This window comes from Purpureocillium takamizusanense, chromosome 1 (genome assembly GCF_022605165.1).
Source record: "Purpureocillium takamizusanense chromosome 1, complete sequence".
Taxonomy (NCBI): domain Eukaryota; kingdom Fungi; phylum Ascomycota; class Sordariomycetes; order Hypocreales; family Ophiocordycipitaceae; genus Purpureocillium; species Purpureocillium takamizusanense.
Genome location: NC_063068.1, coordinates 1,589,705 through 1,608,160, shown reverse-complemented (window position 1 = coordinate 1,608,160; position 18,456 = coordinate 1,589,705). Strand labels below are relative to the sequence as shown.

The window sequence follows — 18,456 nt, the reverse complement described above, 5'->3', positions numbered from 1 at the left end:
CGGCTAATAAAGAACACACGGCGATGGGCGGCTACGCGGCGGGATGGCTACCTACGTACGGATTGGCATTGAGGGCGAGAAAGTGAGGAGGAACCAAACTATGACTTCCGTGGGAGCCGTTCACGACGACTAACTGGGGGGGCCAGCCGGGCGACCACGGCCAGCCCCGTCCCTTTGGCCCGCCCTCGTTGATGGCTGGATTGCGCTTGACCAACACGACGGAGAAAAGAAGCAGGGTGGCGGCTGACGGCGAGGGCCCAGATTGTCCAGGAACGCTCCGGGAACAGGGGTCCGGCTCAGGGGTGACGAGGTCTTTGTGGACCGACCAGGCCCCCCTTTAGCCCTTTCCTACGAAGCGCCCACATCTTCTTCACAACCTAAACTGCGCCGCGGACCTTGAGAGCCCATGGAGCCGCCCAGCAAGGCCAGCACAGACGGCCGCCCCCCCCTGCTGAAGACCTCGGCCTCAGCCGGATTTGCAGTCGCAACTGCCAGATTTCCCGTCCCTACGTCCACCCCACAAGGCACAGCACGAGTCGCCCTGTCTGACTCCCACGTAACGTGTGGGCGGGCATCGAGATTGCCGAGGCCGAGGCGAGGGGGCAAGGAAGGTCGTCTTGCTCGGTGTTACGCGGGGTACTACTCATGAAGCTTGAGAGCTTACAACGGGGGGGGGGGCGTGACCGCATGGCGTGACGAAACGGCCGTCGTGGTATGAATGGCCATGGTCATCGTGTCTGATCACCGAACCGGCAAAAAGAACTCGAGCCCCTTTTCTCTGCGCAACCGAACCGACAGGATGCGGCGGTCCAGTGCTTCAAGTACTACTTGCTTCGGACCGCCCACCTGGGATGGCATGGGCGGGGGGTTCCCTCTGCCCGCATCAATCAATCTCATCACTCTCCACCGCCGTCACCAACTTGCACCCAGTCCAGACACTTGCATGATGAAGAAGCGCCGTCTACCAATAACCCGCAAGCCTTGCCCGCAAGAAGAAGGCGCCGAACAGGGCCAGCAGAGATTGGGTGTATTGGTCCTTTGTTACCACAAACGGGCCACTATCGCCTCTGGGGCTTAACAGTTCGGGGCCGGATTGGGCGGCTCACGATCAAGGCCCTCTCTCTGCCTTGGCGTGATCCACGAACGAACGAACGGCTTCTTCCCATCGTTTCTTCAGCCCAATGGCCGCCGGCGCCTCGCCACACCCTCCCCTCTTTTTTTCCCTCCCACGCTATACCTGTTCCTGAACATCACATCGAGGAGGATTCGACAAGCCCACAAGCAGTGCCACTTTCTCCTCACGGTTCGCTTCCCATATCGTTCGCCGTTGCGTGCGCGGGCTGGGGCCACGAGGGGTGAGAGGGGGGCCGCCTTCGTCAAATCTCATCGTCAGGGCGGCGGCCCGGCGCTGTGAGCATGGGGGGGAGCCCTTTTGCCTGTTGTTCCTCTTGGCGCGTGCCTGCGTACGTAGTAGTAGTAGCACGTCGTAGTGTTGGGTCACCACGATGTCTGGCCGCCGTAGCTCGGCGGCCCCAGTTGAGGAAGTCTCCGAGTCTACGAGTAGTACGTAGTATAGAGTAGTAGGAGTAGTAGTGCGGCGTGGGTAGGGTACTTGGTCGAGCCTAGCAGAGCCGCATTGCACGAGAGATTTGTCTGTGAGTGCTGCTGGAGTGCGTGGCGTCTCCCGTCAAAACCGGAGGCGCTCCTCCTCCGGCTGAGGCCTCTTCTCCCCCCTTCTGCCCATCAACTCTACCTCTGTGTGCCCGTCTCAGAGCAAGAAAAAAACGGCTTGGTACTTTGGCCGTTTTGCAAACGTTTGTTTGCGTCCTCTCGTTGATCTCAGCATCATCACCATCACACTCCTTACACCCGGCTTCGGCCAACTTACAATCCCTTGTTCTTTTTTTTAACGCAAGACATACTTTTTGTTGATCCGACACCATGTCTCTCTCTCTTGGTGGCGCATTTGCCGCGGGCGTTGGCAGCTATGGCGCCCTCAACGGCTACTGGGTTGGTCATGACTGTGTGCTAAGGGGGTTGGTGAAAGCGCGGAGCATGTTGTGTTAACACAGTTTCTCTCTCTCTCTCTCAGGGCCAACACAACAACCAGAACCTCAAGGCGTACTGTGACACTGGCATCCAGTACGCCACGATCGGCTTCGTCAACCTGGCTCCGGAGCACGACCCCAGTGACGCCGACTACCCCGGCATCAACTTCTCGTCGCACTGCTGGGCCGACGCCTACGCGGACGACAACGGCAAGCCCTCCAAGCTCCTCAGCCACTGCGAGCCCCTGAGGCAGGACATCACCTACTGCCAGTCCAAGGGCGTCAAGGTCATCCTGAGCATCGGCGGCGTGTACAGCGCCGACAAGAACAACTACGACGTCTCGACCACCGCGAATGGCGAATACTTTGCCGACTTCCTGTACAAGGCCTTTGGCCCGTACAACCCGGCCAACGACGTCCCCCGTCCCTTTGACTACGCTGGTGAGCACGTCGCGGTGGACGGGTTTGACTTTGATCTCGAGAACCCCAACAGTAGGACAACACGTTTCTTTACTCCTGTGTTATTTTTTTTGTTATTTTTCTTTGGTTCAAGGCAACGATGTCTAACTAGTAAACCTGGTGTGCAGACACCAACATGAAGCCGTACATCGCCATGGCCAACAAGTTTCGCGCTCTGGACAAGTCTCTCATCCTCACCGCCGCCCCCCAGTGCCCCCTGAGCGCCGGCATGCAGCACATGAAGGAGCTCCTCCAGAGCGCCGCCCTCGATGCCCTCTTCATCCAGTTCTACAACAACCCGGTCTGCGACTACATCCCCGGCAACGATGGCTTCGGCGAAAAGTTCAACCTTGACGACTGGGTGACCTTCATGGCCAGCACCCAGAACAGCAAGAACGCCAAGCTCTTCGTCGGCCTGCCCGCCGGCCCGACTCGCGACTCGGCTAACACTGGCTACATCACCCCTGACAAGGTCAAGGAGCTGGTGTGCAAGTACAGCACCAAGACCAAGAACTGGGGTGGCATCTCGCTGTGGGACCTGGACACCGGCGCTGCCAACGTGGTCAACGGCAAGACGTTCAACCAGCACGTCCTCGACGCCCTCAAGTATGGTTGCTCGCCCGTCCCCACGACCACCAGCACCACCGTTTCGTCCACCAAGACGTCGTCTACCAAGACCTCGTCGTCCACCACGACCTCGTCGACTACCACGACCGCGTCGTCCACCACCACGACCTCGTCGTCCACCACCAAGACCAGCTCGACGACTGTTAGCAGCACGACCACGGCCAGCTCCTCCACGACGGCGAGCAGCACCTCCAAGACTAGCTCCACCACCCCTAGCTCGACCGTGAGCAGCACCAGCAGCAGCAGCACTACCCAGGCCAGCTCGACTTCTGCCAGCAGCACCTCTGAGGCCAGCTCCACCACGCCCAGCTCGACCGCCAGCAGCACCACCAAGGCCAGCTCCTCGACGACCGAGAGCAGCACCTCCCAGGCCAGCAGCTCGAGCACCGTGAGCACCACCCAGGAGTCCTCGTCCAGCAGCACCTCTGCCACGGACGTGTCTAGCACCGCCAAGCCCACCGTCACTTCCACCACCACGGACGTCAGCGTCACTCCCCCCGTCACGACCTCCTCGACGACCCCGGTGACCAGCATCGCCTCCAGCACGTCCAAGTGGTCCAACTCGACCATCACCTCCCACAGCGCGTCCATGACCACGAGCACCGTCTACACCACCACGGTCCACACCGTCACCAAGTGCCCTCCCTACGTTACCGACTGCCCCCTCGGCCACGTCACCACGGAGACGATCCCCATCTACACCACCGTCTGCCCCGTCACGGAGACTCAGGGCCCCAAGCCCCCCAAGCCGACTCACACCAAGCCGTCGTCGTCGTCTGCTGCCTGGACCACGAGCACCGTCTACACCACCAAGGTCCACACCGTGACCGCCTGCCCGCCCCAGGTCACCAACTGCCCCGTCGGCCACGTCACCACCGAGACCGTCCCGTTGTACACCACCGTCTGCCCCGTCACGGAGACGGAGACGGGCAAGGTCCCGCAGCCCACGCCCAGCGTCCCCGGCGGCAACCCCGTCAACCCCGTCAACCCACCCAAGGCCACCACCACGACCGGGGCGACGTCCACGCTCACCAAGACCGTCACCGTCCCCGGCGGCACCAAGACCCTGCAGACCCTCACCCGGCCCACCGCCGTCAAGCCCGCGCCTAGCTGCGCCGGCACCGGCTGCCCTGGCGTGTCGTCCGGCGTGGCCGTGCCCACGCAGAGCTGGACCGCGACCCCTGTCGTCCCTGGCTCGTCCGCCGTGCCCAGCAGCCCCGTCCAGGCCGGCGCTTCCACGCTGGCCCTTGGCCTCAGCGGCCTGGTCGCCATGGTCGCCTTCCAGGTGTTCGCTCTGTAAGGTTGTGGGACTCTACTTTGCAATTCTATGTCTTATACTCTGAACAATGATTGACGGGAGTGAGCTCACGCCGGCTCTACGTATGGCGGCGCGGCCTCCCGCCGAATTTAACTTCTATTTTTCATGACGAATTTATGGTCTTTTGCGTTACTTAGACGGAGGGCGCGTATCATGGAAAGTCCTTGTGAAACATACGGTCAATTTGAATACCTTATACCAAGTATCTTCTCCTTTCGCCTTTGTCCCTCTTGAGGTATACAATCCATCGCTGTACAGTATACGTGGCTCTTGATTGGGCCGGCCGGTGCCTCAACCGCTGAGCCAAACGGGTGAAGGACGACATGGGATAAGTCGGCATCTCCTTCTCCAGTCACTTTGCCGCTGAGATGGACAAAGCGATGCGGCGGCAAGGGGGAAGACGCCGGGATCCCGGCAATAGCCTACGGGGCAAACCATCATTCGATGTTTGTGCCGGACATGCCGTCCGGCGGGAAATTGGGCGGGAGAGTTGTGCCAAAATGCTAGCCAACTAGCTTACACCGTGCTTACACACCATTACCCTGCGGCGGCTTATGGGATATTCTTTAGTTTCTTATGCCCTGATCGGCAACTTCGACGCGTGTGCAATTGCGGAGCCCGAAATGCATTTTATCGCGTTGCTATTCCCCTTCGGGCAGCAATTGAGCCACCAACTGATAGGGATGCTAGAGAATTCGAGTTATGCACGAATCTCAATGTACCTTTATAAAGCTAACTATAAAGAGACGAATTTCTTAGCAACCATGCCATTTCTAGGCTAACAGGGATGTTAGCTGTGCAGGCAGAAAAATTCGTATGCAGCCGTGCAAGCGTGTCAAACTAGCGTGTAAAGTGCTTGCATACAGCTGGCAGCAGCTGCGCCTAGGCGTAGCAACGCAACCAGCAATGCAGCCAGCAACGCAGCCAGCAACGCAGCCAGCAACGCAGCCAGTAATGCAGCTAGTAACGCAGCCAGCAACGTAGCTAGAAACGTAGTCAATAACGCAGCTAGCAACGCACGCTATAGCGGCCACAGTGGGTGCGCCATAGCGGCTATAGTAGGCGCGATATAGCGGCTATAGCGGGTGCGCTATAGCGGTCACAGCGGGTGCGCTATAGCGGCTACAGCGGGTGCGCTATAGCGGTCACAGCGGGTACGCTATAGCGGTCGGCCAGATCTAGAAGGCGGTGAGTTATGCCGCTTGCATAAGCTCTGGTAGGGGTCATTTGGGGTACAAAGGTGCTTTTGTGGGCCCCCGAATGTACCCTCCTGCCCAACCCGACAAAGTTGCCGATCAGGGCATTATTAGTATAACTAGTTAACCTTTTGCTGGATACGAGCCAGCATCGGTGCCCATCACGTGATATCCCGGAGCTCCGTCGCATCCAAGCTGGATATATGGATGCGAATGGTTAGACTCGAGTAACAGGAGCTGGTCAGCTCGCTCTATTAAATTCACTTCTTGCCCGCCGGCTGGGCCGTTGCAGGAGCACAATCGCAATGGAGGAAGCCGACGACAGCATCAGATGTGCAGCTACGGAGCCCTCCAAGGCGGCGGCGCAGAACCGCCCAAGTAGCGAAACGATAGTCGACCAGCAGCGATTGCAGGTGGCTTCATTTGATGCCTCGTTCGTGCCATCAGCACGGCCAGCCGTGAGTCGTTCGATCCCCTTCTATAGGGACCGATCGTACTATCTCGACGGGTGGCTAGACTCATCAATATGGAAGTCGGCGGTGGGTACTCGGTAAACAGCCGGGATGCGCCCTGCGGCACCAGACTGACAGGATGGCGCAGTTTATTGAAGCAGTTGCAACCGGTTGCAGCGTCTTTGTCAGCGGTTCCATCACGGCGACGTTGTTTAGTTACAAGACCAACGTTCTCGGTGCTTACATTGGAAGTAAGACTGGGCCGACCTAGAACGCGAACTGGCTTTAGTCCAATGCTGATGAGGCGACCTGCAGTTAGCAATACGGTGTTGCTGGCCCTGTTCATCTATGCCTCGGCCCCGGCGTCGGGAGGCCATTTGAATCCTATGATTACCTTTTCGTCTATCCTCGTGGGCATATGTCCTCTTGCACGAGGTGAGTAGGTGGCGGTCACCTGAGGTTGACCCCGTGTGTGTCGGCGCTCTCGACACTGACAGGCGCAACAAGGTGTCTTGTACATGTGTGGCCAGACCTTGGGGGCTGCGGCTGTCGGGGGACTGCTGAGTGCGGCTTGGGGCCGTGAGAGGTCCTTGAGGTACGTAGGGCGAGCCTGTGGTAGCGGGATCCGTGCCAAGCTGATAGTCTTCTTATGTTAGTGTGGAGGGAGGCGGATGCTTCGTCAACTTTGACCACATCACCACGGGGCAGGTGTACTTGAACGAGTTCCTGGGATCCTTCGCGCTCCTCTACCTTGCCTTCGGGGTGGGGTTGGATCCCCGGCAGGCGGTTCTCTTTGGGCCGCGGCTCGGTCCACTGCTGGTCGGCGCGTCGCTTGGGCTGGTGAGCTTTTCGACCAGCGGGCTGGCCCCAGGCTACGCCGGTGCGGCGATGAACCCGGCGCGATGCCTGGCATACGGCATCGTCAGGCGTAGCATGGCCGGTACGTGTACTCCCGCAAGTCCCGTTCCCTGGCATGGCACATTGCTGGATGGAGCTGACGGCGCGTGCAGATCAGTGGATATGGTGGTTTGGCCCGGCAGCGGCGTCCGTCTTCAACGCACTGGTATACCACGCCGTGCCGCCGCACCACCTCGAGCTGGCGCGGGAAAAGTCGTGCAAGAAGCTGGGCGCAGATTGTGCAAAAGGGGGGCCGATGCAGCATTCTGCGGTGTGACGACGGCAATGTGATTACGAAGTAGTAGTTGTAGGTGGTGGTAGCGAGCTTGCTGAGTCTGAAGTTGTGGGAAAAAAATGCTTGGCGAACAGACGCTCTTGAGTGCGGTGTGTGTAACCGGCACCGAGCAAAGAGTACGGTTACTGTACTGTACTTGGTATTATCGAAAGGCACGGAGCACGGTGTACTGTATCGAACGGCCCCGGACGCCCAAATGCCTACCGCTGCCGATCTGCTCAAACCCGCTCACATGCTTGACCTGCCCATCGTCAGTGGCTGCGTCGGAGGCCTGCGAGTCGAAGGTCAGGGTTCGGTTAGCGGGCTTGATCACCCAAGCGGCCGCCAAACGTCATTTTAATGCGCGAGATGCCCCGTGGTTGGCTGGCCATTAGTGTGTGTAGGTACCTTATGCATTTCATTGCATCGCTAAGGTACAGTATACCTGTAGTACAACCCCTGGAGGGGTTGGGTGGTGGACGATACTTTTAGGTACTGTACCTGTACCTACTCTGTTTCCCCACCTTCCTTTCAGGTTCCCATAGATCCTCCTAGCGTGCGACCCCCTTGGTAGTGAATACAGGTGGACACCAGCTCGACTCGCTGGCCTCACTGCTGGAGCCTGTTGCCCAGAGGGTACCCCCTACCGATCTGCTGCCTGGGAGCTCTAGCCCATCCGAGGAGAAGCTTGGTGGTTCCTGCCGTCCGCAATCCGACCCAGCATCGATCGACCGCATCGCCATCCATCCGTCCATCCATCCATCCGATTGTTCACTGGCGACGTCGTCGTTCTCTCCCTTCCCCTTTCACATGTACAACCATCCCTCCTCCGCTCCCGCCAGCGCTCCGAATCTCCATACCTACTGCGTCGCTTTTCCTGGTACCGCCATCGGCACACGCAGTTACTGCCCCTGCCGTATTATTAACTCCCCAAGACGACGAATACCAGACAGAGCTGGACGTCTCTATCCCCACCGCCACCGCGCTTGGCGCCAACACAGCCCATCGGCGGCCTCGCAGGATCTGGGCAGTGTGAGCGCTACCACAGTCCATCATGTCAGATACGGGAGGTGAAAGGTACGTCGAGTGCTCTGTCTGCGTGTATTGCCAAACACAGGACCCGTTGAGGTTGCGGCGTCCGGGCAACGGCGGCGGTGCTACATACGCGAGCCGAAGAGGCGCTGCCTGCGGCGCCCATGATGCGCGTTGCCGTTGGCCAACCCCCTTTTGTTGGCTACCAGAACTCCGCCGCCTCCCAAACCGCCCCGACCGATCAGATCATGCGCTGACACTGCTACTACCCTCTAGCAACGGCACGCCGCATCACAAGCGCTCCAAGTCGGCCGCCGCTCTTGCGCTTCTTCGACGCAAAGACACGCGCGAAGACGAGTCTGGCTCCGAAGACGGTCGCTCTGCCGCATCTCCTCGATCCGCGCCCAAGCAACCCGCCATGTCCCAACAAGCTCCTGCGCGGAGCCAAAACAACTCCAAGCTCTCGGCCGCTTCGCCTCTGAGCAGGGTACCCTCCAATCAACCAGGGCTGGGGAGACACAGCGACAAGTCTGCCAGCCTTGAGCAGTCGGTCCGCAAGTTTAGGGTTGTGGAAGCCCTGAGGAGCGGGGACACCGCCTCCATCTCTAGGGCTATCCGCGAGACAGCCGACAACGCGCCCCGGCCAAGCACTTCGTCCATCTCGACTCTCAGCGGCGGCCCGCTGGAAGATACAACGGTCCTACATCTCGCCATTCAATGCGCCGAGTTTCCTGTCATTGAATACGTGCTGTCTGATGGCGCTGGCAGCATCGAGGTCAACGCCCGCGACAAAGATGGCAATACGCCTCTGCACATTGCCGCCATGCACGGCCGCACCCCGGTTGTCAAGTTGCTTCTTGAGCAGAAGGAAATCAACGACGCCATCGCCAACACACAGGCCAAGCTCCCGATCGACTTGGCTAGAAATCCCGAAATCTTCCAGCTCCTCCAGCTCTCGCGATCGCTGTACACGGAAGCCAAGGTGGCTCAGGTGCAGGAGCTCATCGCTAGACACGACTACGAGACGCTCGCAGAGGTGCTGGAGGAGAACCGGCTCAAGACTGTTCTCGATATCAATAGCCCCGAGTTTGCCTCCGAGCCGGTGACTGTGCAGACGGGCGGCACCCTTCTCCACGAAGCTGCACGGAAGAAGGACACTCAGCTCATCCAAGTACTACTGCTTCACGGTGGCGATCCTTTCCGCCGCGATCGCAAGGGTAAATTGCCTCAGTCCATCACCAACGATGACGGCATCAAGGCCATACTCAAGAAGTCCCCAGCCGCAGTGGCTGCACAGCGAGGCATCCAAGAAAAGGCTGTCCTCGGCCACGCTGCATCTCAGGGGACAGCCGCCGCCAATGCCAGCGACCTCATGGCGGGATGCGAAGCCCGCGAGATGAAGGGATACCTCAAGAAGTGGACAAACTACCGCAAGGGTTACCAGCTGAGGTGGTTTGTTCTTGAGGATGGGGTTCTCAGCTATTACAAGCATCAAGACGATGCTGGATCTGCCTGCCGTGGGGCCATCAACATGAAGATTGCGAAGCTTCACATGAGCGCTGATGAGAAAACAAAGTTCGAAATCATCGGCAAGTCGTCGGTCAAATACACCCTCAAAGCAAACCACGAGGTTGAGGCTAAGCGCTGGTTCTGGGCGCTCAACAACTCGATTCAGTGGACTAAGGACCAGGCGAAGGAGGAGGAGCGGCAAGCGGCCCGCAGCGCAGAGCTCCTCAAGCAGGCTAAAGCCGAGCAGAGCGGGTCGCTCTCTGTTCATGAGTCGCACAGCGAGAATGCCAGCCTCTCAGACCTCCAACGAAGCACCTCACACCTTCCCAGCAGATCCGTGTCTAGCACCAAGATTCCCCTTCATGCAGGGACCAGCACCGTCGGCAGTGGTGAGGATGACGATTTCGCAGATGCCGGGACGGAAGGCGACGTCTCCAGGTTGCATGGCAACGGCGGCCCGCTCATACCGGGTGAACACGACGACGATGACGACGACGACTACGGGGACGATCACAGCGTCCGAGAGGCACCAGGGGCGACAAAGGACGCGCTAAACATCACTGCGCAATCAGCAAAACTGCAACTTGAGACCATGTCGAGCGTTCATACTGCCCTTCTGAGTGAACTCTCTCAAAGCCCTGCAACCCCACTCTCCGACGGCAAGGTCACGCAGGCGCTGACCACATATGACGCCGCGATCCGCAGCTTGACCGGCCTCGTGGGCGACCTGCTCCGGATTTCTAAGGATCGCGATGCCTATTGGCAGTACCGTCTGGACCGCGAGTCTAACATGCGACGTATGTGGGAGGAGAGCATGCAGCAAGTTGCGCGCGAGCAGGAAGAGCTCGAAGCGCGCATGGGCGAGGCTGAGAAGAAGCGCCGCCTGACGAAGAAGGCACTCAGAGAGGTCATGGAGAGTGGCGCGCACTCGGCAAACCACACCCCGACGGTGGAGAAGCTTCAGGAGGAGCTGGAGGAGGCTGCCGCGAGCAAGTCACCAACGCGGACGCTCGGTCGTAGAGCCACTGCCCTCGATCAGCTTGGGGAGCTCTCGGAGAGCGAGTCAGGTGAGGAAGAAGAGTTCTTCGACGCGGTAGACGCCGGCGAAGTTGAGGTTGCCGAGATTCCCCACGAGGCGACGCAGGAGGCCAAACAAGTGGTCGTGTCGGGCGTGGATATCAGCCCGTCTTTCAAGGGGTATGAGAACGGCATTCGACACAGACTCAAGATGGACGCGGACGATCGGCCAAAGATTTCTTTATGGGTAAGAGAGCCCATCAGACGACCTCGGCGGCGGCGGTGGCGCTAACCAAGAGCAGGGCATTCTGAAGTCGATGATTGGAAAGGACATGACCAAGATGACGCTCCCCGTATCATTCAACGAGCCAACATCGTTGCTATATCGGTGCGGCGAGGATATGGAGTACGCCGACCTGCTGGACCTGGCTGCGGATCGCGCCGACTCGATTGAAAGGCTCGTCTACGTGGCTGCCTTTGCCGCGAGCGAATATGCGTCGACTATCGGCCGCGTCGCCAAACCTTTCAACCCCCTGCTAGGAGAGACGTTTGAATATGTCCGACCGGACAAGAATTACCGCTTCTTCATCGAGCAGGTCAGCCATCACCCTCCCGTGGGTGCCGCGTGGGCGGAGTCGCCGCACTGGACGTACTGGGGCGAGTCGGCAGTCAAGTCCAAGTTTTACGGCAAGTCGTTTGACATCAACCCGCTTGGCACGTGGTTCCTCAAGCTTCGGCCGACGGCGGGAGGTAAGGAAGACCTGTACACGTGGAAGAAGGTGACGTCTTCTGTCGTGGGCATCATCACGGGCAACCCGACGGTAGATAACTACGGCCCGATGGAGATCAAGAACTGGACGACTGGCGAGGTAGCGCTCATCGACTTCAAGGCGCGTGGGTGGAAAGCGTCGAGCGCATACCAGATCTCGGGCAAAATCGTGGACGCGGAGGGCCACGTGCGCGTGAGCCTGGGAGGGCGCTGGAACTCGAAACTGTACGCCCGCCTGACGCCAGGATACGAGGCGACACCGGACGACCTTGGCGACAGCGGCCCGCTGGATAAGAGCGGCATGACGGACCCGAGCCGGGCGTACTTGGTGTGGGAGGCCAACCCGCGGCCCGCGGGCATTCCATTCAACCTGACACCCTTTGTTCTGACGTTTAATCACATTGATGACAAGCTGCGGCCGTGGATTGCGCCGACTGACTCGCGGCTGCGTCCGGACCAAAGAGCAATGGAAGATGGCGAGTACGACCTCGCGGCGACGGAGAAGAACCGGCTCGAGGAGAACCAACGAGCGCGGCGGCGGGAGCGTGAGGCCCGGGGTGAGGAGTTTGTGCCGGCATGGTTCAGCAAGACGCGCTGCGAGGTGACGGGCGAGGAATACTGGAAATTCAATGGCAAGTATTGGGAGCAGCGAGAAAAGGCTGGGCCGAACGGGGATGGCAAGGCGTGGGAGGGCCTGGAGCCGGTTTTTGAAGACGCGCAGCAATAGATGATGGGGTGTGGAGGAGGCTTGGCGAGGCAAGCAGCGACGGCGGGCGTACTTGACATGGTCAAGAGCAAGAGACTACCTACATACGACCAGTTTCATGTGATGTTGGTTGTCGCTTACATGAGAGTGCTGTAACTCTGGCCCGGAGATGAGGTGAGGCTTGGCCGCCGGCACGCACGGTCTAGCGGACCTGCCAGGCTCCGACTCACTGGTAAGGTACTATACGAAGTACTGCACGTGGGTGCGGGGAGAGGATTCCGCCGACCGGGAGGCGACCAGGGCCGAGAGTTTGGAGGGAGGTAAGGTAAGGTAACTGTACCACCCCGATGGCTCGGACGGGGGCGGGTTGGGGGTTCCCTTGCCGCCATGCCACTCATCCGTCCATCAAACTTGAGAGGTACGTACTGTATCAATATTAAGTTAGTGCTTGGTTTGGTAGGCATGGAAGGTGGTGGCCACTGGTGGACGTGGAGTCGCATTGGCGTGGGGCACTTCCCGAGCCTCGGTAACTCATTTGAGAGTGACGTCTCAATTCGACGCCGACGGCGGCCTACCCATTGACCCATCTCGGATCCTTCATATTGGCATCAGACTGCTTCGTACGAGTTATCGCGCGCACGCGAAATCATTGTGCGGCGCTTGCTTGGATTGTGTTGCGCGGGCGACTTGTTCGATTCAGCTTTGTACCACCACCAGACTGCTTCGACGACGGATCGCCACAAGGCAGGGCGGCTGCGTGACGTTGCATCCATCGGCGGCGACTACGGACGGGCCTCACCGGACCAACAGTGGACGACGAACGGCACCCCGCAAGGGCCTGATAACAGACGCGCGTCATGGAGACGGACGAGGGCTCGACGCTCATCAAGCCGCCGCCCAAGGACCCCAACAAGGCGCCCATCGAGAATGTGCTCGAGGTGACCGAGATGGCCGTCCTGGGACCGGTACGCATCCTGTCACCGCACTGAGGGTACGGACAAGGCCTTGTACGGCAGCTAACGCGCACACACGCGGGCTACTAGGACATCTTCACCAACACGCGGCCGCAGTGGCATCCCCCGGGGGCGCGCGGCATCTACGGCGGCTCCGTCATCGCGCAGTGCCTCGCCTCGGCGCAGAAGACGGTGCCGGACCACTTCCTCGTCCACTCGTGCCACTGCTACTTCCTCCTCGCGGGGTCCGCCGACGTGCCGATCCTGTTCCACGTGGAGCGGGTGCGCGACGGCCGGTCGTTTGCGACGCGCACCGTGCAGGCGCGCCAGCGAGGACGATGCATCTTCACCACCACCATCAGCTTCACGCGCGAGGGGTCCGGCGGCGAGCAACAGGTGCGCCACGCGACGCCGCTGCCCGAGGGGGTGGAGCCGCCGCCGGCCGAGGACTGGGACGGCGGGCCCGAGCACGCGCGCATGGGGCCGTTCCAGAGCCGCAGGATCGAGGTGCTGCGGGCGCGGGACCCCGAGGCGCGGCCCGACGAGCGCAAGGCGCGGCAGTGGCTTCGCTCGCGGGGCACCATCTCGGCGGCGGGCGGGCACCAGGCGCACCTCGAGGCGCTGGCGTACATTTCGGACAGCTACTTCATCGGGACGGTGTCGCGCGTGCACCGGCTGTGGCGCTTCCCCTTTGCCCCCGAGGAGGTGCCCGGCCTGCCCGCCGAGGTGCGCCGCCAGGTCGAGGAGCTGAGCGAGTTCGAGGGCATGGGCTCGCGCGTCGAGGACTGGGTCGGCAGGCCGTCGGTGGGCATGCTGGTGAGCCTCGACCACAGCATCTACTTCCACGAGCCGCTGCGCGTCCGCGCCGACGACTGGATGTTCACCGAGATGGAGAGCCCGTGGTCGGGCGACGGGAGGGGCGTCGTGCTGCAAAGGATTTTTGCCAAGGACGGGACCCTGCTGGCGACGTGCGTGCAAGAGGTGAGTTTGTTTTACTCTCTTTCTCTCCTCCTTTCTGTCCTTTTTTTTTTTTTTTTCCCGTCTCGAGCTTCGTGTTTTTATCATCATCATCATCAAACTCGTCCCCGTCCGTGACCACGTGAATCCTCTAGCTGACAACGGAAAACAAAAAAGGGCGTCATCCGGCTGAAGCAGGACGGCGGCGAAAGGGCCGGAAAGCTGTGACGAGACTGAATACAGGCTGACCGGTTTGGACGTTCGTCCCCCCCCAATCATTGGATCATATGTTGCGTTTGTGGATGTGGATGTGTGTTTGCGGTACCATGGCGTGCCCATTGCTCGGCACAAACACCCCCCTCCCGAGCAAGGACGACCTTGTTTTTTCACTTTGTTCATATTGTTCTGTGCCTCGGTTTCCACACGCCCCCCCTCCCCTGCGCGCTCGCGCCCTTAGACTTAGATTTCGAATGATGCCTCAATACACACATACACGCTTGCCAGCTGCGGCCCCCGGGCCGGCCGGCCGGGGGCTGTCACCAGCTGCGCGAACAAAAACAATCGCCACCCTCTGAACAGGCACTATTGTTGCCATTGTGGCCCCCGAGAACTGCTCTGTTCCCACCTAGACCGCTTCCTCACCCTGTCCTATCTGTTCCCCTCTCATCCAACTCTCTCACCAAGCCGGCTTCCTGCTCGCCTTGGAACTTCGCCCGCGTTTCCACCATCGTCTACGTACGCACGCGTGCTCGCGCACCCATCCATCCATCCATCCCCTTTTGGCCTCATGTCTGTTGCATCTCCCGTCCGTCTTTGACTTTAAATCCCTTTTTGGGCGTTTGGCGTTTCTCTCTCCGGCGACGCAAACAAGGCTATCCCAAAGGACTCGCTGCTGCAGCTTCATTGCCAAACCAAACGTGTGTAGCCGCGTGTCAAGAGGTGCAAAGGCTCATCATCGATCGACCTCTGGAAACCAACGAGCCGCATGGCAGGCAGCTTTGATCTTCTCACAAAAGAATAGCCAACGAGTATGCTTCTGGACCTCTGCGTCGCCTTCGTCATGATGCTCACCACTCTACAAATTCAGCGTCAACCGCCGCCGCCGCCGCCTCCCTGTCGACGACCCTGGCATCCATAGACCGTCACCACACAGTAACAACAACAGCGGCAGCAGCAACAATAATGTGCATCGAGAACCAGGACCTCTTCTCGGCCTGCGGCCACACCGTCCGAAGCAAGTGCGGCACCGAGTTCTGCACCGGGTACTACCCCAGGAGCGGCGGCGCCGGCCTCCCGTTCTGCCGTCACCACCGCTGCTACCTCACCATCTACCCAGACTGGTGCAGGAACTGCGTTGCACACTTCTCCGACGGCAGCGGCTCCGACGACGACTACGTCGACGGCGACAACAACCACAACAACGACATGCACGTCAGCATCCTGATCCGGAGCCCCAAGCTGATCGGGCGGTACTGGGAGGAGTACACTGCGCTCAACGCTCACCCCGACGTGCAGCGCGAGGAGAAGCTCCTGTCGTCGCTCCCGGAGACGCCGGCGGACCACACCCCCGGCGTGTCGTTGACGTTGTCGTCGTCGCCAGCGCTGTCGCCGGCGCGGCCCCTCTTGCCCAAGCTCCACCAGCTCACGCACGAGGAGCTGCTCCGTGGCCGGCGCGACTTTGTTGGTGCCCGCCAGTGGCGCCATAGCCTGGAGAAGGAGCTCGCCTACTGCAAGCCCGAGGCGGTGCTCATGGGCTGCCTGCTGTGGCCGAACAAGCCGTGTCTCGCTCAGGACGATTCCGACGACGACGGCGATCATGACCTCTCGCGGAAGAGGATGCGTGAGATTGTGGACTTGGCGCAGGCGCGGACCATGCGCTGGGCAGCTGGCGAGGATCCTGATGACTTTTGAACCCTTTTGTGTGTGTTCAGTTTGAACACAAGGGGGAGTGAGAGTGAAGACGTGCGCGACAGACGTGAAGTTGGAGAGAAACTGTTGGCAGCGCACTTGGGTTGTTGATGTGCCGAGCCGCCGCGGGGGAGATGATTTTGATGAAGCAAGCGTGGTCGGGAAACGGTCGTGATACCCAAGGGGATCTGGAAAGTTGTGGACTGTGACGGCGTGTAACAAGCCCACAGCTGGAGTTGGTCATGATGCTTGCCATTTTTCTTTCTTTTCTGCGATCGATGCCAGCAAGTTGCGCAAGAACGCTCTGGCGCTGGGTGCTGCTGCTGATGCTCTACACAGTTTCGAGGCCGTACAGCCGCCCACCGCGAGACCATTGCACTTTGTGATGTGGTCACAGACGCTGTAGCAATATATATATAATGAACCTGATACTTTCCTCAACGCAAGACAGCTTGCTTTCGTTGCCCCCCTGCTAGAAGTCGAGCGCAGAGCCATCTTGCACGTATCAAGACGAAAATAAAACAAGACTCAAGTGTTTTCGCAAAGAGAAAGAGGGAGAGAGAGAGAGAAGAAGAGGGAGGAGAGACATTCACGAAATGTGCTCCACAACAACGCTTCTCTACACCATCTGCCTCCACACCGGAACGGGCACGCGCAACGACTCCTGCAAGACGGGCAAGTGCAAGCGGCGCATCAAGCTCATCCTCGGCTGGTGCCCGCAGTGCAAGATGTCTCTAAGCGGCGCGTTCCCGCGGCCCAGCGACCCAAACGCGCCGTCGACGATCCGGCGGTACTGGCTGTGGGTGAGCCGCCAGCCGTCGTCGTCGTCATCCAGCAGCGTGATAAGCGGTGCCGTGACCAAGGCCATCATCAACACGGTGCAGCTCTCCGAGATCAACCATGGCACTCGTGCAACGGCAGACAAGGAATGGGCGGTGAGGATGCTGAACACGATACGCGGCGTCGGCGCGGAGACGCTAGAGCTCCGCGATAAGACGTGGACGAATGATGGCCGGGATAGCACGCTCAGTGAGGTTGTCCGGCGGGCACAGGATGAGACTCTTGAGTGGGCGGAGGGATATCTCTTGTTGTAGGGGACCGGTCTCGCTAGAGTAGCTGGTCTTGGGTGGTGAGATTGCTTGCGTTCACTGGTGTCATGGTTGTTAGAGGACTTTTCAAGTTAGACACGGCATCGGAGCGATGAGGAGTTGTGGTAGCGTATCTGAGAATTGATTTCATCAGCTTCATATCACGGTCGACCGCATATCGTGGTCGTCTCTCTCACGCCTAATCGAGTCTGCTGCTAACAAAGTCAGCAGTGACGCGCATGAGCAACAAGCCTCCCCAAGCCACAATCCCGCTCGTGTCCGGTTTGCGTACAGCAGCCGCGTCCGGGACTCCAGCAGGCCCCCATATCTTCCCGGTTTGAGCGACCTGCGACGTCACGGCCGGAGCACGCGAACAAGGAAGGGAGGGGCTGGGCCAGGTAAGCATAAAGCGCATATGCGCATGGGTGCGTCACGTCGCGGCACGGCCCCTCGGCGTGTCCATGCGTCTGTCGATGCGCCCGCCGTCGTCGCGGCTGCCTGAAGCGCGGAGGCGCCATGCGCATATGTGGTGGGCAATGGCGGAGGAGTTTCTGTTGTCAGCCGGCTGTGGCTGGCTTGGCTAGCTTTTGGGACGCGCAATGTATGAGCATTGTCAAGCACGTACCCAAGGCTCGTGCGTGGTCCGGGGGGGGGTTGTACTTGTGTCAGACGAGTGTTTGTAGTGTCTGCAATTTGTATGCTGCCCGAGAGTTCAACCCCGAGGTTCGAGCTGCATTGTCGATTTGCTGGCGCTTATAGTAGTAGCGAGGGACGTCGGCTATCGGGGGGGGGGGGGCTGGTGTAAGGTACCACCAACTCTACTACGGATACAGTAGGTACTATACTGCCTTCCTTACTCAGGCCAGCCTACTGCTCTCTCTCCTGGCGCCTCGCAGCGAGGCTCTCAGGCAGAGAGAGAGCTGCAAGGTACCGGCGCCCAAGCATTGGATGCAGCAGCGCCCAGGGCAGGTCAGGGCAGGGGACCGACCCCACGCTGATGAGCCTCGTGGGGAGACGCAACCCAGCGTGGATTCCATGCGTGGATCCCTTCCATCCCCCACCAACCTTTTACGTCAATCGCGCCCGCATTTCGGGTCCCAATGGTCCAAGTAGTTGTACGTAGTCAGGTTAGTTAGTATTACCTTCACCAACGAATACGTACTATGGACCAAGATCCACGTCAACAAGCAAATACCCATCCGACCTGCTTGGTCTTCTGCGCGCCCGCGAGCGAGACAAAGCAACC

General features: G+C 59.8%; 6 protein-coding genes across 8 annotated transcripts; all 6 read left to right on the top strand.

Annotated features, from left to right (window-relative positions):
• The first annotated feature begins 778 nt into the window (after positions 1 to 778).
• Positions 779 to 5,170, top strand: CHT2_1 (Chitinase). The gene is made up of 3 exons (XM_047981353.1): positions 779 to 2,010; positions 2,093 to 2,540; positions 2,636 to 5,170. Exons 1-3 carry the CDS (start codon positions 1,942 to 1,944, stop codon positions 4,432 to 4,434), a joined length of 2,316 nt encoding a protein of 771 aa, XP_047837312.1. The 5' UTR covers positions 779 to 1,941; the 3' UTR covers positions 4,435 to 5,170.
• Positions 5,171 to 5,901: 731 nt separating this feature from the next.
• On the top strand, positions 5,902 to 7,647 carry JDV02_000532 (uncharacterized protein). 2 transcript variants are annotated; one of them, XM_047981351.1, is made up of 6 exons: positions 5,902 to 6,187; positions 6,249 to 6,351; positions 6,416 to 6,535; positions 6,608 to 6,695; positions 6,757 to 7,040; positions 7,111 to 7,647. In XM_047981351.1, the coding sequence occupies exons 1-6, from the start codon at positions 5,954 to 5,956 to the stop codon at positions 7,272 to 7,274; spliced, it is 993 nt and encodes a 330-aa protein (XP_047837310.1). In that variant the 5' UTR covers positions 5,902 to 5,953; the 3' UTR covers positions 7,275 to 7,647. The 2 variants fall into 2 exon arrangements, with proteins under 2 accessions (XP_047837310.1, XP_047837311.1); XM_047981352.1 differs by having other exon boundaries at positions 5,902 to 6,351.
• A 355-nt stretch (positions 7,648 to 8,002) lies between these two features.
• JDV02_000531 (uncharacterized protein) lies at positions 8,003 to 12,427 on the top strand. 2 transcript variants are annotated; one of them, XM_047981349.1, is made up of 3 exons: positions 8,003 to 8,348; positions 8,580 to 11,076; positions 11,132 to 12,427. In XM_047981349.1, exons 1-3 carry the CDS (start codon positions 8,326 to 8,328, stop codon positions 12,323 to 12,325), a joined length of 3,714 nt encoding a protein of 1,237 aa, XP_047837308.1. In that variant the 5' UTR covers positions 8,003 to 8,325; the 3' UTR covers positions 12,326 to 12,427. The 2 variants fall into 2 exon arrangements, with proteins under 2 accessions (XP_047837308.1, XP_047837309.1); XM_047981350.1 differs by lacking the exon at positions 8,003 to 8,348 and having other exon boundaries at positions 8,375 to 11,076.
• Positions 12,428 to 13,008: 581 nt separating this feature from the next.
• TES1 (Palmitoyl-CoA hydrolase) lies at positions 13,009 to 14,721 on the top strand. The gene is made up of 3 exons (XM_047981348.1): positions 13,009 to 13,269; positions 13,348 to 14,238; positions 14,392 to 14,721. The coding sequence occupies exons 1-3, from the start codon at positions 13,162 to 13,164 to the stop codon at positions 14,440 to 14,442; spliced, it is 1,050 nt and encodes a 349-aa protein (XP_047837307.1). The 5' UTR covers positions 13,009 to 13,161; the 3' UTR covers positions 14,443 to 14,721.
• A 280-nt stretch (positions 14,722 to 15,001) lies between these two features.
• JDV02_000529 (uncharacterized protein) lies at positions 15,002 to 16,125 on the top strand (the record flags this gene model as incomplete). The annotated part of the gene is made up of 2 exons (XM_047981347.1): positions 15,002 to 15,007; positions 15,415 to 16,125. The coding sequence occupies 2 exons, from the start codon at positions 15,002 to 15,004 to the stop codon at positions 16,123 to 16,125; spliced, it is 717 nt and encodes a 238-aa protein (XP_047837306.1).
• Positions 16,126 to 16,718: 593 nt separating this feature from the next.
• JDV02_000528 (uncharacterized protein) lies at positions 16,719 to 17,216 on the top strand (the record flags this gene model as incomplete). The annotated part of the gene is made up of 1 exon (XM_047981346.1): positions 16,719 to 17,216. One exon carries the CDS (start codon positions 16,719 to 16,721, stop codon positions 17,214 to 17,216), a length of 498 nt encoding a protein of 165 aa, XP_047837305.1.
• Between the last annotated feature and the right edge of the window lie 1,240 nt (positions 17,217 to 18,456).